Source organism: Onthophagus taurus, chromosome 11, assembly GCF_036711975.1.
Source record: "Onthophagus taurus isolate NC chromosome 11, IU_Otau_3.0, whole genome shotgun sequence".
Classification (NCBI taxonomy): Eukaryota; Metazoa; Arthropoda; class Insecta; order Coleoptera; family Scarabaeidae; genus Onthophagus; species Onthophagus taurus.
In genome coordinates, this window is record NC_091976.1 from 8,949,079 (window position 1) to 8,973,936 (window position 24,858).

The window sequence follows — 24,858 nt, forward strand, 5'->3', positions numbered from 1 at the left end:
TACATCTTGAATTTTGGGATTGGTGTTCTCACTCCGAAAAACAAGTTTCCCTTTCTATATTTGACGGCCGTGCGTCTTGCGTCTATTTGTTCCACGTTGTTTTATTAAGTTTTTCGAGTTTTTAATGGTTCATTGCTCAATTTTGATTGTTTTTGAATTTTAACATGTTTTTGATCAATTAATTTTTGACGAATTTTGAGATATTACGCCACTTCGAGTTACGTTTTTTCTTTGTAAAATCTTTTAGCAATAAAATGCTCTGAAGAAGATTGTCATCAACAATCGAAATATTAGCTATTTTAAAAATGTTGTTTTACTTTTAATCCTGCTGACCGAAAATCCGATTAATTAATTTATTCTATTTGCTGCTCACGTTTTGGTCGATGATACTTGCTGTAATATGAAAACTAAGGCTTGTTTTGCATGTTTCGATGTGCGACCCAGTTCTCCCAGATCCACAAATACATCAATTATTCCTCTGCTTGTTGAAAACTCTAACGATTTCTTGAGGGCCATTTTGTGAAATGGTTTCTATTTTCAAGGCTAACAATCTAAACAATATTTTGCTGTGGCCTGGGTAAAATGTGTATTTGCTGAGCCAAGTATAAATAGCCGATGGCGATGGTAAAATAACGCCTTTTCTTCTAAGAAACTGGTATGTTGATGGCGATTTATGTTATAATAACACGCTGTCTGCTTCTCATCTCCAGAAAGGTTGACGATTTTTGTGATATAATTGCATTACTACAAGAGATCCCGCAAATGTTGGCAATTTGCTAACATCCCTTGGAATAAAACTCTTTAAGGCAGATTTGGCAGTCTTTAATTTTCTCTCAGTTTCCATCAACTTTTGTTGTACATTGCTCAGAAAGACACTTTACCTGTAACGGTTAACAAACTTCTTGCGTTAACTTTGATACTTTGAGGACTTTTGACGTAAAACTTGGTTATATTTCGTTTTTTGACATCCAGACATTAATTGCAAAAGATGGAATTTGAATTCAAAAATTTATCGTCAATTATACCTTACGGTTACACAATCCGGGGACACACTGTATACGATATGGGAATAGCTGTGGAGCTTAGCTTTCTCCGTATAAAATCCTCTTATTTGAAATGATCTGCACGCAATACACTTCGTTTTAAGCGCTCGGGGCTCAATTGGGCTAACTCTCAATTTTCTGTAAAAGTAATATATTGTGACAAATTTAATATAACATTTATGAACACACTTATGAACCGTATAAAATACCACGTAGTGGTATTTTCGAGCAACTCATCACGTCTAAGGTCTTCATAAATTGGCTTGATGGCCTCCGCAACATTTGGTGGTAGTGCTGCTTTGTGTTTGTACGAGTCAAGAGCACCGAGCGCGCGAGCCTTTTGCGAAGTACACCACGATTCGACGCCCTCCGGACAGTAATGGTGTTGTGAATTCTCGTCTGTGGAGCACTTATGGTAAAAACTGCCCCATATTGCTTTTTTCATATTGTCCTGTGAGTCACTGTTGCGTCGAATGGCGAGTCCATAGTATAGAGTTAAATCTTTTATCAACCCATCCGTGAGTTTTCCTTTACCTCCGAGTCCTTTATTTAACTTTTTGCAATTTCGCAACCGCGTGCCCATTCTCTTTTGAACGTGGTTGACACACTCCTTCTTCTTTACTTCATATGAAACATTCTCAATAATCTTATTAAATGTTTTTGAGTCGCCGTCGCCAATGTAATTTGCGTATTGAGCATCGTGTAATTCTTTGGCTCGTTGAAAAATTTTAACGATGGCTGCAGGTTCCATATTATCTGCTGGGCCTGTATGGTTTGCGCTGCATTTATCGGCGTGCTCGTCGTACCATAAGTCGTACTCCGGTGTATTCATTTTCGGTTTCCATTGGGTACATTCTCTACAAAAAGAAGATACCACTTCGATGTCCAAAATCTTTTTCGAATAGTACCCAATAACCGACGACACACCGTGCAAGGAGTTGAAACCTCGTTTTTGCCAAGTTCCATCACCTGACACCATTAAACCAAGCGAGTTTTCACATTTCTCTTTTGTTTTTTCTTTTTCAATGGTCCCTGCTTGTATGTATGTATGTATGGAAGTGGGAGTGTGTGCGTGAACGCGCACAGCACCTAGGCCCCATTGGGCCCCTTGTGCATCCTCCCCGCACCCCCTCCGGTCACATCAACCAGCCAAGGGATTTTCCAAAGGCTAGGATGTCTCTCGGAGGTGTGTTCCTGATGCCATCCGTGGTCGGCCATTCCTCTCCAAAGGTCCTCATTCTGAGGTCGGTCAGAGAGGGGCAATCACACAAGATGTGTTTAACCGTCTCATCGTCCTGCTCGCAGGCTCGACAGAGAGGGGAATCAACAAGCTTCATGTTGTAGAGGTGCTTGTTCACCTTACAGTGCCCCGTGAGGAGACCTGTAACTATGCGAAGGGCACATTTATCGAGCCCTACAAAGAACTGAGCTGTTGTTGCTGACGGATATTTCAGCAATTCCTTAGCAAGGTGACAGCCCGTAACTCTATCCCACCAGTTCAAGAACTTTTTGTGAGTGAAGCGCTTAATCAATTCAATATGAGTAGCTAAGGAAGGGGTGATTATCGGCTCGGGTGCACAAAGCGCTCTACCGGCGGCTCTTTTGGCCAGCCTGTCAGCGTGGTTGTTACCCGAGCAACCAGAATGCCCTTTAATCCATTGGATAGCTACGCGATTGTGTATCGCGGCCTCTTCCAATGCCATATGACAATCCATAACTAGCCCAGAGGTTATAACTACTCTGCTTAGTGCTAAAACAGATTGTCTACTGTCTGTAAAAATAGTAAAACACTTACCCCTCTTCTTGGAATTAATAATAGAGTCAGCGGCAAGTTTAATAGCGGTTAGTTCCGCTTGTTTGACGGTGGTACCTGTTCCTAAAGGTTCAGAGAGTCGTATCTGAAGGTCATGAGAAAAGACCCCAGCGCCTGCACCATTCCGTCTCCTCGAACCATCAGTGTAGATCTTAAGATCTTTATGTGTATCTACTGCTGTGGCACTGCTATAGGTTAGGTACTTCTTTGAAAATACATATTCGGCTGGTATGTAGTCCGTTTTACACTCGAGTAAAGGTATGTCGACAACGGCTCCCCTCCAGAGTGTCGAACTGCATCCAGCGTCCCCAACTTTCATAATTCCTACTGATTGTAGTCTTAGCATGGTTACCAGCGCCACTTCCTGAATGTATAAGTTTAGTGGTGGTAAGTTTAACATGACTTCCATGGCCGCGGTGGGGGTTGATCGCAGCGCACCTGTAACATACAAACACGCGAGTCTCTGTATTCTATTAAGTGCGGTGGTGGCAATGGATTTTGAAGTTCTAGTCCACCAAACCACCGCACCATACGTCAGCATTGGTCTAATTACGGCCGTGTAAATCCAGAGGGCTATCGTGGGGGACAAACCCCAAGTCCTTCCAACGGCCCTCCGGCACTGGCCGAATGCGACACAAGCCTTATTTACTCTATTTTCTAGGTGGGATTTCCACGTTAACTTACTATCTATCGTTAATCCCAAGTACTTAACTTCTGTAGATAGCGTGAGTGGAGTTTTAGCAAGCATTGGCAGTCTATGATTGCCTATGTTGCGCATGCGTGTAAAAAGAATCATTTCCGTCTTCTTGGGGTTTACAGAAAGAGATTGCTCGTTACACCATTTCTCAATTAGATTGAGTGCTTCCTGCATCCTTCCAAAGAGTGCATTTACGTACTTGCCTCTTATAAGGATTGTCAGGTCATCTGCATAGCCAGTGGTTTTAAAACCGGCTAGATATAGGCGTTTCATGAGGCTATCCAGGGTGAGATTCCACAAAAGTGGAGATAATACTCCCCCCTGCGGGCAGCCTCTAGTAACTGCCCCCTGAAGGGTGGCCTGACCAGCCCTCAAATTGACGATTCTTTGTCTTAGAGTGCTCTCAATCCAGCCACAAAGGGCCGGAGGGACGTCATGCTCTAACAAAGCTTCGTTGATTCTGGAGAAGGTGGTTTTATCAAAAGCGCCTTCAACGTCAATGAAAACCCCCAGGGCGGACTCTTTAAGGTCCAGTGCACCGCTAACAAAACTGATCACTGAGTGAAGAGCCGTCAGCGTGGACTTTCCCTGGGTGTAAGCATGTTGGTTAGGGTTCGCAGCTATCAGCTGGTTGCCGTAACCCGAGTTTAACCAATAACCCAGATAACGTTGACCTGAATTTATCCACGTCCGTCCTTCTGGGATTGCGACTCAGTTTGGTTCCGATCTTGATGTTCCCAAGATCAAAGATTATCCATCTGTGGTCCGACATTGAAACAATGTCGGAAACTCGCCAGTTTTGGATTGATTGTGAGATACCCATAGAGGCTAGAGTAATATCGATAACCGATTGACCTTTAGCAGTTACAAAGGTCGGTTCTGTGCCTCGATTAAGTATGTCTAGATTACTGCTATATATAAAATCTAAAAGGGTCTTACCTCTAGTATTATCCTTCGCACTACCCCAAGCCGTTGAGTGAGCGTTTGAATCGCATCCGATGACGAGATTCCATTTACCTGCCCTGGCGGCTTCGACCAGACGTACCAATCCAACGGAAGGAGGCTGGTCCTCAATGGGGAGGTAAACGGATGCCATCATGATATCTGTTTCCTTGCGGTTTACAGTTAAACGTATCCTAATTGTCGTAACATCGGTGCCCGTAAACTGGGGCATCACATAGCTCCGAACATGTTTAGGTACATAGATAGCAGTTCGGACTTTTTCGTCGCTGGAACAGCTGAAAATAGAACCGCTTAAACCACTGAGTCCGCAGACCCTGGATTTATTAACCCAAGGTTCTTGGATCAGTGCGATTACATTGTTCATCATATCGAGGTGGCGGCAAAGGGTAGCAGTTGCAGCCCTGCTGTGATGCAGGTTGCACTGAACTACCCTTAGCTGGTCACCAACCCCTTGTACATCACCTGTGTCCGTCATTGCGGTGTAGAGGTGTCCTGCGGGACCTTCTCGTTCTCCCCTGGAGATGGTGAGTCCAGGATGGATTCGTCCAAGGTCTCCATTGCAACTGGAGACATAGGGTCGGCTTCGAGGTGCACGATGGTCGCGTCGCCCTCTTCAGCAATCGGATCCTCTCCAGATTCCATCTGCTGAGCCTGTTCCCCTAGCTCAGCTTCTTCGTCCCCTTTCATGGGGTCTTTCAATCTGCTGACACGGGCCTTTAAAGTGTTGAAGAGGTAGCAGATTTTACCTCCGTTCGCCTTTAGCCACTCGGCGTCCTTCTTCGCAACTCCGAAGACCAACAGACGTCCCTGAGACTTGTCGATCTTCTCGTGGCGGAAGAGGCACCAGTTGGCGATATCCAGGTGTTTATTTTGGCCCGCCAATACACGTAGAATATCCTCCTGTGATTTGAGGTCTACGTCATACGTCGGGAGCCAAATTTGGACTCTCGACATGGATGGAAGATCAACTTCCTTTACGACGCTTAATTTCACGCCTTCTAGGGGCGGAAGCAGCGCCACGTTCGCCTTCAGCCAATCCAACGATGAGTTATCATTGCAGGTGATCTTTAGGATCTGCCCCACATAAACCATCGAAGAGAAGGTTGGTGTCGGCGTGTTAGTGCCAGGAATGTCGCCACAAATTTGCCCTACGAGCTTATTCGTTAGCTCCATCCTGATTTTTTCAGCTTCCGCCTCGCTAAGTTTCCCTAGCGGGTTTAGGCCGTTAATCACGGCTACTTTTAGGTGCACTAAAAGTGCATCTTTGTAAGCCGCGTTACTTTTGGGGTCGGTACTCGATTTACCAGCCCGTTGACCTAGGGCAGTACCCTGCTTCGCCCTCTTCGTCTTCCTCAAAGAGGGTTCAGAAGAGGTGGCGGACCGTTGCCTCTTAGGTTGCCCCTTTTCCGGCCCTTGGGTGCGAGCATCGCTCCCCCTACATTGCTGCAGGTGTCGAGCTCTAGCTCCCGACGAGCCAGATCTATGTGGCGCACGGCTGGTCCCCTGGACGGAGGTGGAGGGACCTTTTTCCCTCTCAGAGAGTTCCCTCTCCTTACGCCTCCTTCTATAAGCGGCGCCTGATTCCCTGCGGGGGCCGGAATATTTCCGTTTACGACGGTGGACTTCAATGAAGCCCTGCCCATCGTCCAACGGGCCCTCCGGGGCGGCTGCCGGTTCCTGGGTGGTGCTCGTAGAGCTCATCTCCCCTTTTTAGCAGCTAAAACAGCGCGACCGTCCCAAACACGTCGGGCGGTGCACGCGTAGCAGAATGTGAGGTTAGGTTCTGGTTGTCAGTAATTATCTACGACTTACCCCTGAAATCCTTAACCACTTTACACTTTAGACTAGCTAAAGCCCTTACGCGTGATTTAAGCACGGTTAGAACAAGCACAAACTCTTATTTTACGCTAAAAACACACGAAAATCGCGGAGCGAACACAAGAGCGCGTGTGCAATGGCCGCCATCAGATGGCCTCCTGGTCCCTGCTTGTGTTATTGACTTCTTTTTTACACCCTCGCTGGCTGAAAGTATCATCCGTGTTGAATCGTCGAAGGCTGTTTGGAATACAGGTCTCGGTAAATCCATGAAGGCACAAAACTTTTCCAAACCTCGCAATCCAACTCCAAGCAATCTCATCGAAAATGTGAGCCGCCGATTCACTTCATACGCATTGTTGTTGACAAGCGGACATGAATTAATTTTTTTTTTCGACGCATGATTTGCATTTCACAACTAATTTAAAACCCAATCCGCGTATGTTGGATTCCGCAAAGTCAATGTCACTTCCACATTCTTTACACTTAATAAATGTTTTCAGTTTGGAAAAAATACTGGAGAAATCTATAAGGCGGTAAGAAACACTCGGATTCACTGTTACCGATGTCTCGCCAAATACGCTTAGTTTGGCCGAAGAGGTACTTCTTTTTCCAGATCATATCCGTTCTTCGAAGTGACGAATCTACTTCTTTTTCTATCAGGCCTTACCACCTTGTCACCCGGAACGTGTCTTTTACTCTTTCTGTCCATTTTGTTTATCTTTTTCGCCGTAGACCAGTAGAGCTGGCTTCCTCTAGCACGTAAACGAAAACGAAAACGTCCGGCCGGACGCGTATTCTATAGATCGCTCTGAGAGCGTCGACGCTTGACGCCAATTTCGAATACTTCTAAGCCGAATATTGTTTTAAAATTTTGTAGGCATGTTCTTAAAGGTCAAAACTATCTATTTAAGCAAAAAAAATCGAATTTTTTTTTTCACACTGATATCTCCCCTTAAGAAAATTAAACGCTCGAGTTTCGCTCTCGCGTTTAAATATTCTTGCGTGAATAAAATGCTGTCTAAGACACTTACACAATAAATAACTATTATTTGTTACATGTATAACAAGTAAGCAATAATATTCCTTCGTACAGAATGACTACGTTAATAAAAAAATTAGTTTTAAAAATTGTTTTTATACTAAATTGCAGTCATTTCTACCAACAGGTATTGAAAATTAATTATTATTTATGGACTTTTATTTCAACTTTGAGTATCCATGTTGAATTCCACTGAATTACCAGTGGAGAAATAAATGGTCAAGAGAAAACAAAAGCTTTAATGTTCGTCTGACTAGTTTCGCCTTATACGCATCTTCAGAGCCTCTATAGTGAAAAAATATTTGTTTTACAATATTGTTTTAATCCAAACTTAAACTAATCAATAGTTAACAAAAATGAATGTATTTTAATATTAATTACTTACTCGTTAAAAGTTAAAAGTTACATCCAGCTCTTCAAAAAACATTTATAAGATCGACAGATCATATTGAAAAAATTTTATAATTCCGAAATATATTACAAAAATCCGTTACAAATTAAAAATGGTTGAACTACGTCGTTTTTAAAAATGAAATGAAAACTTCAACAAGCAACATTTGTGAAACAAGAAAAATTTTTATATCAGAAAAAGGGCGCAGTATATTGTAGAAAGAGATGAGTTTGGGTTTGAAATTTTGAAACTAGAAATGTAGGAAACTGTATTGAACTTTTAATAATTAAATTTTTTTAAAATCTGAGAAAATGAAAAGTTGTAATTTAAATTTTGAATTTATATATTATAAAACATAGTAAAAACATTGTTGTCAATGTAGGTTAAGAATCCGCTTACAAAAACAAAAAATATGTAAGTTTTCTAATAAAGGAAAATTGGATAGATATTTAAATTGGGAGTTTAAATTATTCGAAAATTGAAGGAAGAAGGGAAATAAGGAATGGTGGGTAAAAAAGGAGACAGGTAGCCGCGGTACCCCAAAGCATGCGAAATATGTGTGCGGCCAAAGACATAAGTCCTCTTTATTTTGGGGGAAAGGCGGTAGATAGGAAAGTGTATAAAGGTGTTTGGGAAGAATGAACCTGGTCATTAAACAGTGTGGATTATTGTTTGTGTTTTTGAAATTATCTATTTCATAATTTTCTAAGAGGTTTAATTTGAAACCTTTATTTTGGATATGAAGAAGTGAAACATTTTTGTTGACATCAAAATCATGACTGTGTAATGTTATGTGTCTTCCAAAATTGGAATTATCATTTAATAGATGTTTTCTGATACGTGTTTTGATAGATCTACCTGTTTCACCTATGTAGGTGGCACCACAAGTTTCACATTCTAGTTTATATACACCGTTATTGTCTAACAGACTTATTATTTTATCTTTAGCATTAAATAGTTTTTTGAAAATAGTATTGTTATTTCAGAATGATATGTTGATGTTATATTTACGGAAGATACGCTGTATGCTATATGCCATGTTACCTGGGTATGTAATAGATCTGTATGTTAAAATTTGAAAGTGTTTATGTATTTATGAAAATGATCTATTGTGTTTATGTTGTTGTTATTATCCCGGACAACTAGAATATCATCTACATACCTACACCATAATACAATGTTTTTGTTATTGGTATTGTCGTTATTTAAGACTTTATGTTCTAAATCATTCAAAAATATGTCGGATAATAACACTCCGTGTCGTATTTATAATAAGTGTTATTAAAAGAACAAAAATTTTGTTCAATACATAATTTAAGTAAATTGTAAATATGTAGTGATTCTGTAGAATTAAGTTTGTTACTGAATAGTGTTTTTGTTATAATCAAAGTTTCATTAACAGGTATGTTTGTGTAAAGATTTGTTACATCGAAAGAGAGCAGAGTGAAATGTTGAGGTAATACAGTATTTTGAATAGTGTTAATTAAATCTAATCTGTCATTTACAGTAAATTTAGCTTTAAATTATATAATATTTTTGAAGAAATACACATGCGTATGATTTGAATGATTTTGCTCCGCGATGTCTTCTAGTTATTGTGGAAAAAGGGCCGGCATAATCGATGCCCACTGAAGAAAATGCCTTCATCTGATTGATGCGAAACCCAGGCAAATCAGCCATCAATGGATTGTATGACTTGCGACGTACCTTAAAACATTGGATACAACGAGAGATAACTCGATTTACAACGTGTCTTGGAGAAAGAATCCAAAATTGATTATTTATAATTGAGCACAGTGTTTTAAATCCAAGATGCAGATGTTTCCGATGGATATCCTCAACAATGAGTTCACTCAATCGATGATTGCTGGGCAATAAAATGGGATGCTTTGCATCATAAGGCAGGTCTGCAAATTTAAGCCGTCCACCAACTCGAATTTATTTATTTATTTATTTATTTATTACATTCGGGATGCATACAGGGTTGACCCCCAACTAAGCATCCACAAGATACTCAGCTAAAAATTAATAACAAAAAACTTAAGAGTACAACAAAAAATAATATTCTAAATCAAAAAGAAAACAAAATCAAAAGTAACACTCCAACAAAAAAAAAAAAATCAGAACGCATATACAAAATTATTGTTACAATATTATATAAATAAAAATATTCATTAACGGAGTAATAACGATCTCTCCACACCCACGCCCCGCAAAAAACGCTTGAAAACAGCCAAAGACACATTGAAGATGTCGATATTCCTACAGCAAGAGTCATGCGCATTCATCAATCTCACAAGAGCAGAGTAAAGATGTGCAGAAGACAAGGATCTACTAATTCTAAACAAATATTCACCACGTGTTTGATATGACGGTACATAAAAACATAATTCTCTTACCAATTCCGAGGAATTGAAAAGATTGTTAACTACTTTAAACAAGAATAATAAATCGTAGCACAGCCTCCTTTGCTTTAATGTCTGGAACCCTAGAGCTCTGCAACGCAAAAGATAATCACCGTAAGGTAAAAATGTTTTGTGAGCTAAATACCTCAAGAACTTCCGCTGTACGGATTCAATGCGGTTAATGTGAATAGTATAATGAGGGTTCCAGACAGTAGAGGCGTAGCTAAGAACACTAACCACTAACGCCATATAAAGAGATTTGATGCATTGAATATTTGTGAACATACGGCAGGTCCTAATCACAAAACCCAACCGCTTTAGAGCCTTGGCAATAGTAAAGTCCACATGTAAATTGAACATCAGCCTGCTGTCCAATAAAACGCCAAGATCATTAATGTGGTCATTCGAGGTTAAAGTTCCGGTCCCCAATGTATACGAATTGTTTAGTGAATAACGTTTACGTGTGAAAGTAATTTTAGAACACTTATCATAGTTCAGGAACAGGCCGTTATCAGCGCAGTAAAGCTGGAACCGGTCTAGATCCTCCTGAAGATTTTCGGAATCACATTTGTTTGTAATGTTAGAAAATATTTTGCAATCATCCGCATACAACAGGAATTTTGCATGTTTAAAGCAAGAAGAAATGTCATTAATATACGCCACAAAGAGGATAGGGCCAAGATGGCTACCCTGCGGAACACCCGATGTGACAGGGTTATATGAGGATGTAACCCCACGAATCCTCACCGCCTGACAACGACCCGTTACGTACGATCCCAACCATGTCAAAAGACCTTGCGGTACATTAAAGGTACTTAATTTCTGCATCAGAATATTATGATCTATCTTGTCAAAGGCTTTACTAAAATCGGTGTAAACCGCATCGACCTGATTGGAACAATTGAGGGAATTATGAATAAAATTAGTATAATAAACTAGGTTAGTTTCCACCGATTTACCCGGTAAAAAACCCGTAATCAGGCTAGGTTTCAAGAGGTAAAGTAAATAAGAATATATGATTTTTTCAAAAACTTTCGAAACCAATGACAAGATAGTAATCGGGCGGTATTTAGAGACGTCACCCCTGTCACTGGACTTAAAAACCGGCAGCACAAATCCCCTCTTCCACTCACCAGGAAAGGAACCAATACGTAAGGACAAGGAAAAGATTAAAAATAGCGGTTTAGATAGACCATTCGCGCAGTGTCTAATAAAGTTACCAGGTAAATTATCAGGACCGGCTCCAGCTTTAGGATCGACTTCATTAAGAACGGACAACACATTTTCCTCAGTAAACCACGGGAGAATACCGACTGAATCAGTCCGGTTAGCAATGGTAGCGCCGACAAATGCCTCATTAAAATAACGTGAAAACAGAGAACACACATCAAGGATATTATCCGCGACCTCATTACCAAGCCTCATGTGAGTGGGAATACCGGCACATCCACCCCTCCTATTTTTAACGAAAGACCACAAATGATCAGGGCGCTCAATCAAATTTTCTTGGACCGAGCGCAAGTACTTCTGATAGTCAGATTTAATCAAAACTTTAGAACGTTTACGGAGAATAGTAAAAGACAAATAATAGTTATTGTTGCCAAACCTCTTCCAATTACGATGAGCTTTAAGTTTCTCACGAATGACTCTTACTGTGGATGGAGAATACCATGGTGGAAAACGACATTTAGACACGGGTTTATGCGGAACATGAGTGCTGACGAGATCGTTAACCGCATCATAGAAGGCTCTAACAACTTCCTCAATCCCACGACCATCAAATCGTTCCGACCAGTCGATCGCGTAAAGAGCATCGTTAATCGCTACATAGTCAGCTTTGTTATAAAAATATTTAATTGAAGGACCATCATGAAAACAACGCAAATGAACGTTGACAACAACAAATTCAATGGCGGGGTGGTGACGATCCGGCTTAACCAACGGATCCGGACAACATTTAATTTCCCGTACAGTGTCAATGTTACACAAAATGAGATCAAGTATTCTAAAGTTTTCGTTATATAAATCCTTGCCACCACAATTTTTGCATCAGACGCTTAGCAGCAAGAATACAAAGCGTGATAAAGCCGATCGGATCATGTATTCTTGTAATGTTTGACAAAATTGATCTTTTAGTGCAATTTGTTTCTCTAGGGACGTATGAAAACCCAAATGTATCATCTTGAGGATCCCAATGGAGACCCAGGACCTTAATAAAACCGTCTTCTCGGTTATCCAATAAAACTGGAGCACCATGTTGAATGTCATCAATGTTTCTCATCAATTCAGATTCGTTGCTTGCCCATTTAGCGAGCTCAAAACCACCCAGCGATAACAATGTTATAAGTTGTTGTTGTAGATTTAAAGCATCTTGAAGTGATACACTGCCCGTAACGATATCATCGGCATATGTGTCGTGCAACAACGTGTGCGAGGCCGCAGGATATTGATCTGCATATATTTTTGCAAGCTCTTGGATGGTACGTAGTGCCAAATATGGGGAAGATGAGATACCATAAGTTACAGTGTTCAATTGATATTCACTAATATTGTCATGAGGAGAATTTCTCCAAATTATGCGTTGATAATTGCGGTGTTGTGGATGAATTAGAATCTGACGATACATTTGTCTTATGTCACAAATAAATACGACAGGTAAACATCGGAAATTAACGAGAATAGAAACTAAATCGCTTTGAAGCTTAGAACCAGTAATTAGAAGATCATTAAGAGAGTGTCCATTATTAGTTTTGGCTGAAGCATCGAATACAACTCTAATTTTAGAAGAATCATGACGGTAAACAGCATGATGCGGAAGGTAATAGGATTGTGGATCATGATAATCGTGAGAAGGAATAGGAGACATGTGACCCTTTCCCAGATAATCTTCCATGAATACTTTATATTTAGCATACACAGTAGACATTTTAATTAGTCTCTTTTCTAAAGATAAAAATCTTCGTAAAGCTTGTGAGTACGATTGATCCAAATCATGACTTTCATTTCGAAATGGCAGTTTGACTATAAATCGTCCGCTTTGTGTTCGTTGATAATTATTTACAAATATTTCTTCGCACTTCAGATCTTCAGGTGACTGAGTCATGTCATTCTTGATTTGATCAAGTTCCCAGAATTTTTGAAGACATTGATCCAAAGATGGCTCGATCAAAAGAGAAATGTTTGTAGATGTGGATGTATTGTAATGTTTTTCCAAATGGACCGCAAAACAACATTACTAAATTTTATAATAATTTGTTTTTTATTAAATTGAAAAAAATTTAAATATTTAAACAGAATTGTCGAATTATCTCAGGGTTAAAGGCAGGTTCTGGTAACACTGTCAAGACAAACATGTGTACAACTTAAGGTGCAATCAAATTGAGATGTTGTCGACAAAATTAACAAAATTTACTGATTATATAAACAAATATTCTAAATTAGTTAATTCGAAGTAATATTTATCAACTCGGATATGTTATGGTCTTAAACAACTCGTCAAATATTAAATTAATTAGGAAATTGTAATCGTAATCTCAAAATTTATATTGAACTTATCAAGAACTTCTCGTATTGAAGGTAAGAAGAGTTTTTTTCTTTAAAAAATGTATCAACAAAAACAATAAATTATAACATAAAATTACTTAGCCAATTTGTTTCTATGGGGACTTTGGAGGTCAAACGCAGAATAATATTTTCTTCGTGACAGGAACAGTTGGATTCAGGATTGGGAACCAATTTTTCTCTTCACTAGTGATGATGGTTTCTACCAGAAACGGAACCAATTGCTTTACTTGATCAGGAGCGAGTTTAATCGTTTCTTCGAAATTATTGAACAGGAACGGATATTTTTCTTTAATAGGAACAGGATGAATTGTTTTTTCACAGTTGAACAGGAACGGATATATTTTTTTAAACTCGTTAACACGTTGATTTAATTAATTTTCAGCAGAGCAAAAAAAAAATGAGTGTGTTTCTTTAGACAACAGGAAGCACACCTTTTTTGTTGATAAATTCCGTTTTTCGGATGTTAAATTTCCAAATAACCTCTCCTGATTGGTTAAATTTATGGATTTGGAATTTGTGTCTTAGTTTTTTCAATGTAGCCAACTTTGACATTTAAAATGTCTCTAATTCAATTTGTCAAATTATTTTTTAAATTTTTAAAATTATTTATAATTAGCGTGATATTTCGTAATTTTGATGCTCTTTTAAATCAATTTTCAAATATCCATTCATTTTCTTCTGATCTCAACGATAAATTTTCCAATATATTCAAATTAATTTTGTAAATTTTCATCCAAATTTCATTATTCCATACAAATATTAATTATTTTCTTTGTTAACCAAGTTAAGTTTATCGTTCTAAATAGGTTTGATCCGGGTAGATAAAGATTTAAATAAATAATTTTGAAAAATTTAAATTGAGGTTATCTGATATCGAATCTTTACAATTACTTCGCATCGACTTTACAAGTGATAGTTTAGGATTAGAACATTAAAGAACAATAAAATGTACCGAAATTCACTAGCGTATAGTATCTAACATTATTTTATAATTGTTCAAAAAAACATGTTGATGATCAGGATTTTTGCCCATCAGAAGCCAACCAAAAATTGATTTTACTGCAGCTGGCTCGTCCATTTGACCTATACGACGATCTCCGGTAAATATATGCGGAACCAATTCTGCCCCCAAAAGAAGATCGATAGAGTCTGGAGATGTTTGGCTTCCTGGAATTGTTAAATCTCGAAGATGAGAGTATCTAGAGATGTCAATCGCCGTTCTTGGTTGATAGGAACATATATTTTCAGATATAACGGCTGTAAAATTTAATATTGGATGATGGCTGTCATATGGCTTAATAATACATTCAACGGACCCGCTATTGCAATTTGACTGCATGTTGTTCAACCCTTCAATCATAACTGATCGAATGCCTTTTGTAAGTTGTAAAGTTTTTTGTAAATTTTCAGTAATAAAATTGATCATGCTACCAGAATCGACCAGAGCACGCACACGATGGTATCTACCAAACCGGTCTTGTATGTCCAATTCAGCTACAGGTAGAACTACGGTAAGCATGGTATTCACAACAGAGCCAACGGTGTTATTTGAATGAATAGAATTACTTTTAGATGGCTGGTTTTGGGAAACCTCTGGACGGTCTAAATGCAATAACGTATGATGGCGCCTTTTGCAGGTTCGACAAGTATTTTTTGAGATGCATTTGCTTGTTGAATGTTGATCTCCCAGACAATTTTTGCAAAGATTATGCTTATTGACATGCTCAAATCTTTGTTCTGGCTATTTATCATGAAATTTTGGACATCTGTTCTAAATTATGATCATCATTACACAACGAACACGCAAAATGAGTTTGTTTGAATTTTATTTCGGTAGCAAAACTTGATGGATTGAGCTTAGAAGCGAATTTCACATCTTTGGAATTTGATGTAGTGAGTTTAGCGGAGTCCAGAGCTTTAGCATGGCTTTCAAGGAAGGTCATCAATTGTTGATATGTGGGTATCTGAAAATTGCGATGTTCGAACTCAAACTGAGTTTTTGTAGTCATATCAAATTTTTCGAGCAAAATACTAAACAACAAAAAATCCCATTTATCTACGGGAAATCCGAGTGACTTCAATCCTTCGAAATTTTCTGAAAAGGTATCAGTCAACAATCGAAAAGCCTTTGATGTGTTATCTTGTTTAATTGTTAACTTCTGTATCTCGTTATAATAAATTGTTGCTAATTGTCTCTTGTTCTGATAGCGGTTTTTTAAGGTTTCGAATGCAATTGAATAATTGGCATCTATCATGGGTAACCCTTTGATAAGATTAAACGGCTCTCCGGACAACGACGTCAATAAATATTGATACTTAGCAACAACTGACAGTGAAGTGTTTTCATGTACCATCGTTCTGAATAAGTCGTAAAAACTGGGCCATGCTTTATAATCTCCGGAAAAAACCGGAAGGGTGATTTTGTTTAATTTAGGAGAGGCAGCGGTAATATTAAGGTTGGCGTTTTGGATCGCATCATTGCGATTTTTAATATCATAATAGATTGCCTTGATAGAATAATATGCGGAATCGGCTTGACGACGTACCTGATCGTGTGTATCGAAAACATCATCTTTAATTAAACCAATAATTTCATTATGGATTTCCTTAAATTTGCTATAGGGATCGTCACAATCAAGAGCGGGAGCAATAAAAATTGATTCTTGGTCTGGATGATCTTTTAAATTGCGGCCGACGCCCATTGTTTCCATCAATCTATTCAGAAATATACCACGGATCAAGACGAGTTTATCAATATTTTCATCGGCAGACATGATGATGAAAATAAACAATTAACAAGATAAATAAATTTAAATTTCAAAAATGAAAATGTTGAAAAGACAAGAATATGTGAACGCCAGATGTGGAAAGTGTGCAAAAAATGCGAATGCGAACCGGTCGTGTGACGAGATGAACACGTAGCGCGTGGACAATAGCGATAATGCGATGTAAATGGTTAAATAGATAATGAAATGAAATAAAATTGATATGAATCCGGGTCGAAGGACCAATTAATTTGTTCGCACGAATAAGTCGGCGATTCAAAAGAAGGTGCTGGTCACACCAAAAAATTTAAGAAAAAATAAATGAAAAAGATGAATAATTAAATATAATTATATTGATTAAAAAAAATAATAAAAACTAAATGAATATCGTTAAAGATGAAGAAGAAAATATATATCGGTTGGTTAACGTACCAAGAAACGATGTAAAAAATTGGGCACTACGACTCACACCAGAGAGCTAACGATTGACTGTTCGATGTCACCATCGATCGTTTATCGATCTTAAGAACGACCTCTTCCGGGTGAAGAGGTGAACAAATACAAAATAAAATATGTGAATTTAAAGCGGAGCGAACACATTCTGTTCTTCCGTAACCTGTTCTAAATTCGGATTTCTATTAAAGGTTTGAACAAAATCTGTTAAACACTCCTCTGCATTTGTGATGGTAATCAAGGATTCATCTTCGTCCGGTTTAGTATTTTCATATGTTGTAAATACAGCAGACGAGTGTCTGCCCATTACATACCACCTTATTCTATATTGGTAATCAAGAGCTGATGGGTGTTCATTGGCTGCTCCAGCAGCCCGGATATGCGAGAAGAAGTTTTCTACAACATCTTGGTTGAGGCGATATGTTAGTATGTATTGTACACTATATTGTCTTTGGAGGTAATCATATAAATTAACTAAAAATTTATTGTTCAATATTATAGCTCTTTGAAATGGTAAAAGTGCTGCCCGCTTACCCACTTTAATATTTCTTATTTCTTCGTTAACTTTATTTAAAAGAATCGTTTGTTGGTCAATGTCCACACCAAAGGCATTACTTTGTTTCGAAAATTTTGTTTTAGTATTGAACAGGTCAAACCAATCATTTATAATTTTAATGATTTTGGCGGTGTATTCCCAATCTACGTCACCCATAAGACCTTTCTCGCCGCACCATCTTAAAGCCTGTGCTACCGTGTGTGACAGTACCTGTGCGGCCAGTTTAACATTTTAGCGGTGCTGGTGAGCAACATCTAAGTGCAAATTAGTAATTTTGGGCGTGAGTTTAATTTCACCGGTTTGGATATCCAATAATTTTTTAATACATTGTTTCGATGCTACATGAACTCCACATCTTAATCCGCTATCAAATAAATTATTTCTAACCAATTTCATCACAACCTATATTGAAGTTTTTTTTAGGAATAAATTTGATGGACCAAGATCACACACCACAGCTACTACAATCATATTAGAAACGGATTGTGTTATTAATTCAAGTAGTATTTCCTTGGTCATGGGCTGGTCAAAATCATAATAAACTAGTTGCTTCCAATTAGCGAACATGCCTCTCACCATTACAGTCTGAAATGTCCTGTGTGGCGCCACAACTGTTTACAATCGTTTCTCAATCATTATTTTATTTGAAATGTACACTTCATCGAAAGCAATGACACAAATCCGTTCCATCTCAGTCATACTATATGATTTATATTTTATAATAGTTAACATATCTGTTAATACACCTGGCTCAAATTTTATTTTGAAAACCCATCGCCGCAATGTTGTAATGGATGGTAAAGGATAGTTCCTTACACTCCTTAAATATCTATGGGCTTTCGGGCTAACACTTCGTAAAAATTTAGCCGAAAATATATCTTCCGAAGACCACTTGACGAAGTTTTTTTTAAACTTCATGCATTTTACTTGTCCTGGAGTAAAGAATTTGTTTAATATATTATTAAGGAGATCTATTTCTAAACTCTGTGCTTTTATCTTTTTATTAAGTATAGAAATGTCTATCTTGAGCTTAGCATTTTGTTCAGCTTCAGTTAGTTGTTCATCATCTGTATAAATAATAACTTCTTTAGAATTAAGAAAGAATAAAGCTTGTGTTAAAATAACATCATATATCCCAATAAAAAATAAATTTATTACATACTAAATTTAATTTTATTTCATTTTGCAGAGATTATAATGATATTATAACATTAGGTTATTTATAATTTATATTTTCGTTTAATTTTCGTAATTTATAATTTATATTATTAATTTATTATTTTCGGTGCGAGGTAACAATATCATTTCGGATTGACATACAGTTGGTAGGTCTACATCAGCAGTGATAATTGGATTAGCTGAAAATAAGTTTATAATTATTATTATAATTGTATTTTACAAAATAATTATAGCGCCGTTATACCTGCGGCAATACACAATTCCGCTGCTGGTAAATTTTCTAGATATGTTTCAACTGAGGTACAACCTATAAAGTTACCAAATGTAGCCGTCCCTTAACAACTGTAATTGCCGAGTATGAAGCGTCAGCAATTAATTGTTATAAATAACTGCGAGTACTTTGATATCGGGGAATTGTAATTCCGACTCCACGAAGTACTCCAATCGTTGCGCGGTGTTCGAGTTACGCTTCCGTATTCATAAAGTCTTATGTAATAAATTATAGTTTTAAATAAAAGTTAAATAATTAAAACGTTCTTTTAATAAAAAAAAACTCTAAATAACAGTTAAATAATATAATTGGCGCAGTCAGTAGGATCCGGTAAACGCGAGTGATTAAATCTTGTATCGTACCTAATATCGGTCTGACTTACGGAACACTTGTGGTGAACTTTCAAGTTCTTTATTACCGAATACGAGAAGAATGAAGAAAAGTAGAACCCGCCGAAGAATTTGGATCCTCTCCAATTGCCGATCGATTTCCGGGACTACTCAAAAGAGAATCAATGACAACAATTTTATTCATTCTTATCGTACTGTAAGTATCTTTATTTCTGCCATTCTTTTATTCCTTTTCATTTTCGCGACTTAAACCTAATACGCTCTGGACAATTTAAACGACTTACTGGAGGCAATCAACGAAATAGAAATGGCAAGAGAAATATCGAAAGTAGATCAAGATTTGATACCAGTCTTTGACGGAGACAGAATAACTCTGAAGAGTTATATTAATGCCTGCGAATTCTTAATTGAAGAGTATTTACCAACAGCACCTGCAAGACCAGAAGAAATTCGCACATCTAAACGACTCTTAATGATTTTTATGGGTAGACTACGTGCCAAAGCGCGCGAGGCGGTGGATGCAAATAAAACACCCACCACTTGGCCCGAGCTTAAACAAATTCTAATTCATTCATTCGGTGATAAACGATCCAAAGAGGTTCTTGTTTATGATTTGAATAGTTTGGTTCCACAAAAAGAAGACAGTACAGCCAGCTACGCTAATAATATTAAATCAACTCTTTACACTCTTCTTTCTAAGGTTAACTTGGAAGAAAACAATGTGGCGATCCGCAATCTCAAACAAGAGCAATACAACCAGATAGCTCTGAGAACTTATCTATTTGGATTAGACTTGATAAATCCCAACATTGGTTTAGAAGTTAAACTACGACAGCCCACCGATATCGAGACAGCAGAAGGTTACGCCCTGGAAATTACTAACTATAACACCCAGAAACAGCGTTTTCTTTTTAATATAAGGCAGCCAATTGCATCGCCAATGCGTACCATTATCAGACCACATCCCATGGTAGCTCAACGTCCAAACTCGATGCAAAAACCTCCCATGGTTATGCCACAATAGTATGGACAGCCAAATAAATTTATTCCACCCGCAATACTGCCACCTCGTCCAATGTTTTATCCCAGACAAGAAAACAATCAACCATTTGTGAGAACCCCGGCACAATTTCAACAACAACCATTTAGACCAACACCGATGGAAATAGACAATAGTAACAAACGTCCAGCCTCAACTATCAACCGACCAGCCCCAAAGAGACAATGGATGTCAAATAATATTGAGCTTCCATCAGAAACAACCGACAACACAGAAGACGTTGAGACGCAGGATTTTCCCCAGGACACGTCTCAGGAGCAATTAACGTAACGATTTCGAACAAAGCCTATTCACAAGATCCGTTACTATCCTACGTCGAATTTGAAGGCTTAAGATTTCTTATAGATACGGGAGCAGAATGTTCTCTTATCAATTCGAAGTTATATGAAGAAGTTAAATCGGTTTAAGCATGCGATACTCAGGAATTTAATATAAGAACACCTCACGGAGTTGAAAAAACAAGAAGCGCGGATTACGCACCGCTTCCTAACATCTTTAAATCACCGGAATATCATTTATTTGTATGCTTTGATTTTTTACGTACATTTGATGGTTTATTTGGTTTCGATCTGTTAACAAAATTAGGAGCTTTGCTTGATACAAAGAAACAAATCATTGTTACAGATAATACAATTCCTTACAAAATTGACAATACTCAAACAATTAAACCATACTCGCAGTCATTAATGAGTTTTCAGGCCACTAACATTGAAAATGGCTTAGCTTTGTTTCCTGTAATGAAAGATGATACAGACAACGTAATTATCCCGGAAGCACTCGTCGAAGTAAGAAACCATGAAACGCAAATTTTTGTTACAAACAATTATGGAAACCCGATCCGTCTGAACCCGACGCCGTAGAAGTGCAACCAGTAAGCGAAATTGAAGAAGAAATAAATATCGGTTGTAATTTTATAGAAAAAAACCATTTAGCGTCACTTCAAGAAAAAGGTGTTGAAAAGAATTTGAAATTGGATCATCTAAATTTAGAAGAGAAGAAGGCTCTTGAAGCATTATTATCGAAATACAAACATTTATTCCATATAGAGGGACAACAATTAACTTTTGGTCATAAAATAAAACATCATCTTATACAAACTATGGAATTACTACAACAAGTCATCGTGAAAGAAAGCGTTTCGCTTTGGAACACATCTGTTCATATCGTAACGACCCAAAAAGACGGAAGAATAAAAAACCGAATGGTAGTTGACTTCCGACGATTAAACGAAAGAATGATAGAAGACAAATATCCAATTCCAAACATTGCCGATATATTAGATAAATTGGGCAGGGCAAACTATTTCACCTCCCTCGATTTGGCATCAGGCTACCACCAAGTCGAAATGGAACGGGAAGATAGAGAAAAAACAGCGTTCAGTACCGAACAGGGCCATTTCGAATTTAAACGTGCCTTTCGGATTGAAAAACGCCCCGGCTACCTTCCAGCGTCTAATGGACGAAGTTTTACGTGGTTTACTAGAAGACACATGCCTGGTATATCTCGATGATATCGTTATTTACACGTCATCACTGCAAGAGCATATACAAAAACTAATTAAAGTCTTCGGCCGTTTAAATTCATCTAATTTTAAAATTAACCTACAAAAATGCGAATTTCTCAAGAAAGAAATTAATTATTATTCTAATATTAATTAGATACAATTCCTCCTACCAAAAACAAAAACCGAAATTAAAAGTTTTCTCGGACTACTGGGATATTACCGTAAATTTATTAAAGATTTCGCCAAGATTACCAAGCCGTTTACATCTTGTCTAAAGAAAAACGCTAAAATCAACATCGAAGATTCAACATATATAGCCGCATTCGAACAGTGTAAAGAATTACTTACTAATGATCCTATACTAAGATACCCAGACTTTTCCAAAGAATTTATTGTGACAACAGATGCGTCAGATATCGCTCTTGGAGCTGTTCTTTCACAGGGCATAATTGGAAAAGATCAGCCTATTTGTTACGCGTCTCGAACACTCTCAGAGACAGAAAGGAGATACACGAATACGGAGAAAGAACTTTTGGCGATGACCGTATGTGTATGGAAAGAAGTTTACCATCTTCACGGATCATAGTCCGTTAGTGTGGCTTTGGTCGTTAAAAGAGCCCAACTCCAAACTAATGCGCTGGAGAATAAAGTTGGAAGAGTACGATTTTGACATCGTTTATAAAAAGGGCAAAGCCAACACGAACGCAGATGCGTTATCGAGAATTACATTAAACGATCTGAATGTAATTACACAGACCGATCTAGATAGCATTCTACCAAATTTTGACGATACAGAATTATTAGAAATAGCGAGCGAAATGTCAATTGCACTGATTGACTCACCTGCACCTCCAGCTATCCCTGCTACAGGACAAGGAATTGCTCGAACAGAAATACAAATATCGGATAGACCAACCAGACAACTAAGATCGACGTGTTGATCTTAGTTGTCTGGATAGAAGAAAACAAAGAAAATTCTGACAATAATACTATTCATACTACACAGACAGTAGAGGCAAAGAAATCGATTGAAATCCAGGACACTATTATTGACAACAAAAAGACGCAGTTCACTATAACAAAGAGTTTGGGAAATGGATTAGAAATTACAATCAAAACAAGAGGAGATAACACCATACACTTGGTACGAATCCCAGCAGAAACCAATATGAGCACATTCTAAATTTATATAAAAAGTACATGGCTGGAAATAAAACATTTTATATTTACACGTCTGTCGACGAGCTCTATCAATAAATGTGTAACGTTTATAATAATGGAATGTCAGATAGAGGACCACGGATAAGCAGGTGCCTACGACGAGCGGAAGTTATTTCAGATGAAGTAAAGAAGATCGAAATAGTAATAACGTATCACAAAGGAATGACGAACCATCGTGGGATACAAGAAACTTTAGAACATCTCAAACGGAAATACTGGTGGTCGAAAATGGAGGAAACAATCACCAAGGTTATTAAAGCCTGTGAAACATATAACAGGGCTAAATCGAAGACCCGATGTACCATTATTACCGATAACTGAAACTCCAGACGCCCCATTCGAAAAATTATTTGTTGATACTTTCTCTTTCGCAAACAATAAATATTTAACAATTGTAGACTGGTTTACACGTTTTGGAGTAAAAAAAGTAAAAATCCAATAGATATTATCGAAGCATTTCTGGACTACTTTAATTACTACGGAATCCAGAGAGAAATTCGTTTCGACAAAGGATCAGAGTTTAACAACCAAGTAGTAAAAGAATTGGCCGTATAACATCGAATCACTTTGCACTTCGGTACGGCAAAGAACCCCGGAAGTCAAGCTAATGTAGAGAGATTCCATTCTACCTTACTAGAACATCTGAGATGCCTTTATGAAGATCCCGGTGTAACAAAAAAAAAGAAAATTCGATCTGCTACAATTGCATACAATAACACCATCAATAGCGCAACAGGAATGACTCCATTTGAAGCACTTTTTGGCCATACAAAAACGAGAAATCCACTCGACCTATTTTACGATGCCCCGACGTATCAAGATATTATAGACAAACATAAAAGTCGAATGGCAATTATGTACCAAAGCTTAGAGAAAAAAGACGAGAACAGGAAACTAAAAACTCAAAAAAAACAACAAGAACAAGTAAGAGTTTCAACATGGAAAATTGGAGAAAAGGTATACGTAGAAAATATAACAAAAAGCAATAAAATTTTCAAACCCTACTTTGGACCATACAGCATTATCAAAGTAAATGATAATAGCACAGTAGAAGTTCAAAGTAGAAGAGGAGTACAGACATACCATACAAGACATCTTAAACACGGTATTGTTTCAGATGCTCCTGGGCAAGACCCAACGTCCGAATAACAACGTTAGACGGCCCTTTATTTCCATTACATCTGGGAACAGCCAAAAACCAGGTCAGCCAATGAACAACGGTGGTACAGTGTGACCTCGAACCACTAGCGATACAAATTGACAAATTAACAAAAGAATATGGCGAACTGAAATTTGTGGAAACAATAGAAAACGGTACCGAGCAAACAGCATTCCTGACCCTTATGAGGAATATCAAAAATCTGCTACAACAATTAATCTTTGGAAAACAACAACTCATCCCGACAACCAGATATCGCAGAGGAGCAATGAAGTTCTTGGGTTCAATTATAAAAGCAGTATCTGGTAATTTAGATGCAGAAGATGCTGAGAAATACGACAAAGTGATAACAGAAGCCGTAACAAGTAGCCGTTCACTCTGCCTTAATAATCGTCGATCATCTAGCAACAGCAAAAACATTCGCTAAATTGCAAACATACCATCCGACGATCATCCCGGCACAGGAACTGTTGGAAGATTTACGTTTCATTCAGTCTTCACTAGTCGAACAACGAGTTCTATTAACTTCGACCGATGATAATTTATACCAAATAGAAAAGACCATAACAGTAAAAGTGTACATGAAGGGCCACATTCTCACCTTCTT

The 24,858-nt window shown here is 37.9% G+C and overlaps 4 protein-coding genes across 4 annotated transcripts in view; 1 reads left to right on the top strand and 3 right to left on the bottom strand.

Moving 5' to 3' along the window:
* Positions 1–24,858, top strand: part of LOC139431881 (ras-related and estrogen-regulated growth inhibitor-like) — a 70,805-nt gene that overhangs the window by 22,909 nt on the left and 23,038 nt on the right. The gene's annotated exons all lie outside the window — the stretch shown is intronic.
* On the bottom strand, positions 2,180–3,202 carry LOC111420256 (uncharacterized). The gene has a single exon (XM_071200396.1). It carries the CDS (start codon positions 3,200–3,202, stop codon positions 2,180–2,182), a length of 1,023 nt encoding a protein of 340 aa, XP_071056497.1.
* On the bottom strand, positions 12,187–13,272 carry LOC139432059 (uncharacterized). Its single transcript, XM_071200397.1, has one exon. It carries the CDS (start codon positions 13,270–13,272, stop codon positions 12,187–12,189), a length of 1,086 nt encoding a protein of 361 aa, XP_071056498.1.
* LOC139432060 (uncharacterized) lies at positions 15,482–16,435 on the bottom strand. Its single transcript, XM_071200398.1, has one exon. The coding sequence runs from the start codon at positions 16,433–16,435 to the stop codon at positions 15,482–15,484; it is 954 nt and encodes a 317-aa protein (XP_071056499.1).

Excerpts from the sequence above, each read along its gene's own strand:
- LOC139432060 (XM_071200398.1), bottom strand. The coding sequence starts at position 16,435 with ATGGGCGTCGGCCGCAATTTAAAAGATCATCCAGACCAAGAATCAATT.
- LOC139432059 (XM_071200397.1), bottom strand. The coding sequence starts at position 13,272 with ATGACTCAGTCACCTGAAGATCTGAAGTGCGAAGAAATATTTGTAAAT.
- LOC111420256 (XM_071200396.1), bottom strand. The coding sequence starts at position 3,202 with ATGCTAAGACTACAATCAGTAGGAATTATGAAAGTTGGGGACGCTGGA.